Source organism: Arachis duranensis, chromosome 1 (genome assembly GCF_000817695.3).
Source record: "Arachis duranensis cultivar V14167 chromosome 1, aradu.V14167.gnm2.J7QH, whole genome shotgun sequence".
NCBI lineage: Eukaryota > Viridiplantae > Streptophyta > Magnoliopsida > Fabales > Fabaceae > Arachis > Arachis duranensis.
The window spans coordinates 38,572,932-38,580,736 of record NC_029772.3 but is presented as its reverse complement, the minus strand read 5'-3'; the positions used below and the strand labels follow the sequence as shown (position 1 = coordinate 38,580,736).

General features: G+C 37.5%; 1 protein-coding gene across 1 annotated transcript; it reads right to left on the bottom strand.

Moving 5' to 3' along the window:
• Nucleotides 1-2,261: 2,261 nt before the first annotated feature.
• On the bottom strand, nt 2,262-3,886 carry LOC107486263 (uncharacterized). The gene is made up of 2 exons (XM_016106814.1): nt 3,410-3,886; nt 2,262-2,321 (listed from the first exon to the last, which is right to left on the bottom strand). Exons 1-2 carry the CDS (start codon nt 3,884-3,886, stop codon nt 2,262-2,264), a joined length of 537 nt encoding a protein of 178 aa, XP_015962300.1.
• Between the last annotated feature and the right edge of the window lie 3,919 nt (nt 3,887-7,805).

Genomic DNA, 7,805 nt, shown 5'->3' with positions numbered 1-7,805 from the left:
GTAATACTGATCTTCATAGATGTTTTTTGGAATTCATTGCATATTCTCTTCTTTTTATCTTATTTGATCTTCAGTTGCTTGGGGACAAGCAACAATTTATGTTTGGTGTTGTGATGAGCGGATACTTTATACGCTTTTTGGCATTATTTTTAGTATGTTTTTAGTATGTTTTAGTTAGTTTTTATTATATTTTTATTAGTTTTTAGTTAAAATTCACTTTTCTGGACTTTACTATGAGTTTATATGTTTTTTTGTGATTTCAGGTATTTTTTGGCTGAAATTGAGGGACCTGAGCAAAAATCTGATTCAGAGGCTGAAAAGGACTACAGATGCTGTTGGATTCTGACCTCCCTGCACTCGAAGCAGATTTTCTAGAGCTACAGAAGCCCAATTGGCGCGCTCTCAACTACGTTGGAAAGTAGACATCCTGGGCTTTCTACCAATGTATACTAGTCCATACTTTGCCCGAGATTTGATGGCCCAAACAGGCGTTCCAAGTCAGCTCATGAATTCTGGCGTAAAACGCTGGAACTGGCACAAGAATGGGAGTTAAACGCCCAAACTGGCACAAAAGCTGGCATTTAACTCCAAGAAGAGTCTCTACACGAAAATGCTTCAATGCTCAGCCCAAGCACACACCAAGTGGGCCCGAAAGTGGATTTTTATGTCATTTACTCATCTTTGTAAACCCTAAACTACTAGTTCTCTACAAATAGGACCTTTTGCTATTGTATTTGAGATCTTGGTAGCTATCTTTGAGTAGTCTTATGCTATCATAGATCATGGGGGCTGGCCTCTCGGCCATGCCTAGACCTTGTTCTTATGCTATCATAGATCATGGTGGAGTTTCTACACACCATAGATTAAGGTGTGGAGCTCTGCTGTACCTTGAGTATTAATGCAATTACTATTATTCTTCTATTCAATTCAGCTTATTCTTGTTCTAAGATATCACTTGTTCCTCAACTTGATGAATGTGATGATCCGTGACACTCATCATCATTCTCACCTATGAACGTGTGCCTGACAACCACCTCCGTTCTACCTTAGATTGAGTGGATATCTCTTGGATTTCTTAACCGGAATCTTCGTGGTATAAGCTAGAATTGATGGCGGCATTCTTGAGAATCCGGAAGGTCTAAACCTTGTCTATGGTATTCTGAGTAGGATTCAAGGATTGAATTACTGTGACGAGCTTCAAACTTACGATTGTGGGGAGTTAGTGACAGACGCAAAAGAATCACTGGATTCTATTCCGACATGATCGAGAACCGACAGCTGAATAGTCGTGCTGTGACAGAGCGCGTTGAACATTTTCACTGAGAGGATGGGACTGTAGCCATTGACAACGGTGATGCCCAACATACAGCTTGCCATGGAAAGGAGTAAGAAGGATTGGATGAAGCCAGTAGGAAAGAAGAGAGACGGAAGGGACAAAGCATCTCCATACGCTTATCTGAAATTCTCACCAATGAATTGCATAAGTATCTCTATCTTTATTTTATGCTTTATTCATAAATCATCTATAACCATTTGAATCTGCTTGACTGAGATTTACAAGATGACCATAGCTTGCTTCATACCAACAATCTCCGTGGGATCGACCCTTACTCGCATAAGGTTTATTACTTGGACGACCCAGTGCACTTGCTAGTTAGTTGTGCGAAGTTATGATAAAGAGTTGAGATTGCAATTGTGCGTACCATGTTGATGGCGCCATTGATGATCACAATTTCGTGCACCAGCATGCAAGAAAGCAAAAGTCAAAGCAAGTAAAAGCAATACAAGTGGAAATTAAATGCTAAAAAGGACTCTTGGCAAGAATTGGGTAATTAGGGATTCCTATCCTAGTTGTGGAGCACAAACATGACAATTGTGTGGAATCAATCGAAACTAGTCAATCCTCCTTGAGAATTAGTCAAAAGAGTGTAATTGATCTCAATCTAAAAGTCCTAGTCAACACACTAACTACTTAGTGAAAGACAAGCGTCAATGGAAACCAAGCCAATTAGCCATTCCCACATAATGCGGAATGGACATCCACAACTCAATTCCACCCAAACAACCAATTTCTCAACCAAGAGTGCGAAAACTAAACATCAAGAAATTAAACATCAAAGCAATAAAAGTCAAAAGCAATAAAATGCATGGAAAGGAATCTTCAAATGCAAGAAAACCTCTTGGCAAGTAATCGAGAGCTAAGGTTACCTATCCTAGCCATTGACCATAAATACATGATGATTATGAAGAGTTAATCTTATTTAGTCACCCTTACATCGAAGATACGTCAAGTAGGCATAGTTGATTTCAATCCCCAAGTCCTATGTCAACACTAAGGGGTCACAAAGAGTCAAGGGAGACCCAATCAACTAAGTACTCTAATGTATCAAACAAGAATGGACATCAATAGCTCAAGGGTCACCAAAGTCATCAATTTCAAACCAAGAATGGAGAAAAACTAAGTGAAAACTAAGCCAAGCATTTTATCAAACACTTGGTATGCATGAGAATAAAATAATATTAAATTGCAATAAAATAAATTCTAAAACTACCAAAGCAAGAAAGTAACAATAACAACTAGAGAAAGCAATAAATGGAATGAAAACATAAATTTGTATTAATTGGAATTAAAATAACAAAAGTGTTCATAACATGAAAATTGACATAAAAGAGAAAATAACAAAAGAGATGAAGAAGGTAAAGACAAGAAAGCATAGAAACATAAATGAAACTACATTAAAACAAGAATTAAATACTGAAATTAAAGGAAATTAAAATAAGAAAACCCTAATTCTAGAGAGAGGAGGGAGCTTCTCTCTCTAGATAACTATACTAAAACATGATAAAATCTAAACCTAATTGCCCCCTTCATTCCTCTTCACTTTGGCCTTAAATAGCTTCAGAAAATAAGTTGTACTGGATTTTGGAGGCCCAGAATTCGCCCCCAGTGATTTGCATTAATGACCTCACGCATATGCACGCATGCGTACGCACGACCTACTGTGCGTACGCACAGTTGCACAGAATTCCCATCGTGCGTACGCACGATACTTGGTGCGTATGCATCTTTGCACGAAGTCACCGTTGTGCGTACGCACCTTTGCAGCAGCTTCCAAACTTCATTTTCTTCATGATTTCTCCCTTTTGCATGCTTTTCTCTTCACTTCTTCCATCTTATACTTGCCTTGGAAACCTGAAATCACTCAACAAATACATCAAGGCACCAAATGGGATTAAAGTGAATTAATTTTAGCTATTTTAAGGCCTAAAAAGCATATTTTCACAATTAAGCATAATTTAGGAAGAAATCTTAAAAGCATGCTATTTAGATGAATAAATGTGGGTTTATGTGATGAAATCCACTCAAATCAAACCAAAATATATCGTAAAATATGGACTCATCAAATACCAAATAGTATTCCTGCAGCCTCAGAACCAATTCACCTATCTCAACATCAATAAGAACTCTCCCAGTTACTAGGAATGGTCTTCCTAGAATGATAGAGTCAATTGCATCCTCTCCGATGTCAAGTACTACAAAATTTGCAGGGAGGAAAAGCTCTCCAACCTTGACCAAGATATTTTTCACTAGCCCATGTGCTTGCCTTAGAGACTTATCAGCCATCTGTAGTACTATCTTTTTAGGCTGTGCATCTTGAATTTGCAGCTTCCTCATTACAAACAAAGGCATTATATTGATACTTGAGCCAAGATCACAAAGATCTTTGTCAAAAGTGATATTCTCAATAGTACAAGGGATTTGAAAGCTCCCAAGATCTGGCATCTTCTTTGGTAGCTTTCTCTGAATGAGTGCACTACAATCCTTGGTCAGGACCACTGTTTCATCTCCATTCAAGGATTTCTTCTCAGAGAGCAAGTCTTTCATGAATGCTACATAGCAAGGGATTTTCTCCAAAATCTCAGCAAAAAGGATATTATTTTGTAGCTTTTTAAAGACTTCCAAGAACTGAGAATACTGCTCGTTCGTGGTCTCCTCTTGGAACTTCTGAAGGTGTGGTGTTTCAGGCTCTTGTATAGGCGCCCTAGGTGGGGTGTGTAACAGTGTAGCTTCGGCCTTTTATGGAGCTTCTTTCTCTTCTGACCCTTTAGCAAATCGCACCTTCTTAGGCATGGTTTCATTTATTCATTGCAAGGGCCTTACATTCTTCTCTTGGATTTACCTCTGTGTCACCAAGAAGAGTGTTAGGAGGTCTCTCAGGTATTCTCTTGCTTAACTGACCCACTTGTACTTCCAAATTTTGAATGAAAGCTCTAGTCTCCTGCATAAAGCTATGAGTACTCTTGGAAAGTTCTACAACTAAAGAGGCCAAGTCAGAATTGCCTTGAGACTGAGTGGACGTCTGTTGTGGCTGAGAAGCATAAAATCGGTAGTTGTTAAAATTATTGAACTTATTCTTATTAAAACCTCCCCGAGAGTTCTTGTTAAAATTTGACTGGGGCCTCTGGAGTTGCTCTCTCCACCCAATGTTAGGGTTATTCCTCCATCCGTGATTGAATGTATTTGAATAAGAATTATTATTGAAATTTCTGGAGGAATTTCTCATATAATTAACTTGCTCAGGAGTGGTTTGAGCATAGTCATAGTTCTCCACTTGGTTGAAGCCACCACTCATGTCAAAAGAGGCATCTTAAGTATTAACAGCTGAGACTTACATTTTACTCAAGTGCTGAGAAAACATATTGATCTGCTGTGACATGATCTTGCTCTAAGCTAGAATGGCATCCAGGGTGTCCACCTCCATAACTCCTTTCTTCATCAGATTCCTAGGATTTACAAGGTTCCTCTCAAAAGAGTAAAGGTATTGGTTGTTAGCAACTATCTCAATAAGCTCATTAGCCTCTTCAGGCGTCTTCTTCATGTGTAAAGAACCTCCTGCAGAATTTTCCAGAGACATTTTTGTCATCTATGAGAGGCCATCATAGAAAATCTGCAGCTTGGCCTAATCTGAAAACATATGTGGGAGACACTTCCTGATCATTTGCTTGCATCTTTCACATGCTTCATAGAGGGACTCACCATCTTTCCGCCTAAAAGTCTGAACATCTACCCTCAGCTTAGTAAGAGTTTGAGATGGGAAGAATTTGGTCAGAAATCCATTGACCACCTTGTCCTAGGAGTCCAAGCTCTCCTTAGACTAAGTGTCCAACCATTACTTCACTCTATCCCTCACAATAAATGGAAAGAGCATGAGCTTGTAGAGATCAAGGTTCACTCTACTAATCTTTACTGTCACGGATCTACAGGAAATTAGAAATAAACAAATTCGGGTCTTCCTGCGGGAGTCCATGAAACTGACAGTTTTGTTGCACCAGAGTAATCAATTGTGGCTGCAGCTCAAAATTGTTAGCACCTATGGGAGATACTGAGATAATGCGCCCATAAAAGTCAAAAGTGAGAGCAGTGTAGGAGGTCAGCGTCCTCCTAGCTTGCTCATTACCATTCGGATTCCCACCATTATCATTAACAACATTATTAGGATTGTTGAGATCCATGGCATCCTTCTCAAAAGTATCCCTGAGATTCTCACAAGCTTTGTAAGCTCTAGCTTGTTGCAAACGCTACCTCAAGGTCCTCTCTGGTTTAGGATCAAATTCAATAAGGCGTTCTTTGTCCCTGTTCCTGCTCATAAACAAACAGAAGGCAAAGAAAACTAGAGTCTCTATGTTAGAGTATAGAGAACTCCCAATGAGGTATCCTATGTAAACAGAAATAAAATAAAATAAAATAAAGCAAGATATAGACCTAAAAGTTTCAAAAATAATTAAAAAAAATTAAACTACTAATTCAAAAATTAAATAAGGAAGAATACTAATAATTTCGAAAAATTTAGAAAGGAAAAAATCACTAACGGGACACCAAATTTAAAATAAAAAACTAAGAAAAAGTAAACAGAACCAAATTCAAAAATCTAAGAAAAAGTAAACAAACAAAACTAAGAAGAATACCTAATCTAAGCAATTAGACAACTGGTAGTTGTCAATCACCGTCAGTCCCTGGCAACAGCGCCAAAAACTTGGTGAGGATTTAGAATGTCCACAACTAAACCAACAAGTCCACCGAGTCATCCAAGTAATACCACAGGTAAGTAAGGGGTCAATCCCACGAGGACTGAGAAACTGAGCAACAATGGTCAACTGATTTGCTTAGTCAGGCAAACATAAAAGTTGGTTTGGTGGCTTTCAAATGAATTAAAGAATAAGTCAAGAGTAAAGAAAGCAAGTAATGAGTTTGGTGTAGAAATCACTGAGAGAAACAGTTAACGTATCGGAGATGTTTACCTTTTTAGATCAAGTTTTCTTACCAACTATTTTAATCATGTAAGATTCATTCCATGGTAGAGTGTGATTGACTAAACCCTAATCTCTTAGTGATTTAGCCTCTTCTAACCTTCATCAACCGCCGATCTATTGGTCACTTGATTCAGATTAGAAGGTTAAGTACAAATCTAGTTTATGGCTACAAAAAATCTAATTACCCAAAGCTAAACGGATTATATGTCATGTATCCAGATTAGTTCAAGTAATTAGCAATTTAGAAGGAATTTACTTTCAAGCTGTGTTCAGGTGAGAGACCTCTCCCAATGGTCACAAGAACACATGTAGAATAAGGGTCATACTCTCGTTCCACCCATATCCATAAAATTAAGAACGAAAGTAATCCTTGAAACTGAATCAATACATTAATTAAAATAGAAAAATAATAGTCTTAATACATAGAAATAAATAGAGCTCCTAACCTTAACCAAGAAGGTTTAGTGGCTCATGACTTACAGAGAAAACAAGGATTCTTAAAAGTGTGTAAATGCAGAAGTGAGAATATCCCCCCTAAAAGGTGAATCTTTTCCCTTTTATATCTAACCTAACTTGATTTAAAATTAAAATAAAATATTAAATCCTAAAACTAAAAGATATTGTTTGTAATTAAAAATTATAAAAAATAAAATAAAAGATAACTAATAAAAGCTAAATCCAACTAGTGATGCTCCAAGAAGGTGGATTCGGTTTAGACTGCCTAACGCTAAACGCCAGTTGGGCGTTTAATGCCCAGAAAGGGGAGAGACTATCTATTTTGTGAAACTTGCTGGCGCTAAACACCAGTTAGGCATTTAGCACCCAGAGAGGCTGCTTCAACTCTTTTCCTTTCCGCACAAAACTCTGTCAAATTGCTCCGAATTTCACCTGAAATTATAAAAATACTAAAACAACTCAAAGTAGCATTCAAAGAGGATTTTTGCATTAAAATATAATAAAACTTAATAAATTCTAACAAAAAACAACTAGAAAGTAAGGGAAAAATGGGTACAAGATGCTCATGCATCAAACATATAACTGCGTCATTCTTGGGTTTTTAGGGTTTGTGTGGCTTTAAAATCAGAAATTGGACTTAACCCTCTAATACAACTAATAGATCAAGGAATTGATGGTTGGTTAGATTAGAGGAGATTGAATTGCATAGGAATAGAAATTCAAGCACCTAAGGTTTGCCATAAACTTAAAACTTTCATGACCAAAGTAGATAGAAATAATTGTTAATCCTAAATTTTGAATATCTTTGGTGCACGAAATTGTGATCACTACAACTTCGCACAACTAACCAGCAAGTGTACTGGGTCGTCCAAGTAATAAACCTTACGCGAGTAAGGGTCGATCCCACAAAGATTGTTGGTATGAAGCAAGCTATGGTCACCTTGTAAATCTTAGTCAGGCAAACTCAAATGGATATGGGTGATATACGAATAAAACACAAAGATAAAGATAGAGATACTTATGTAATTCATTGGTGG

Bases quoted from the DNA above. Each gene is read 5' to 3' on its own strand.
- LOC107486263 (XM_016106814.1), bottom strand. From the start codon at position 3,886: ATGAAAGACTTGCTCTCTGAGAAGAAATCCTTGAATGGAGATGAAACA. The intron at 2,322-3,409 runs GTATTTGATGAG...GTGTTGACATAG, and splicing joins GGCTGCAGGAATACTATTTG to GACTTGGGGATTGAAATCAA.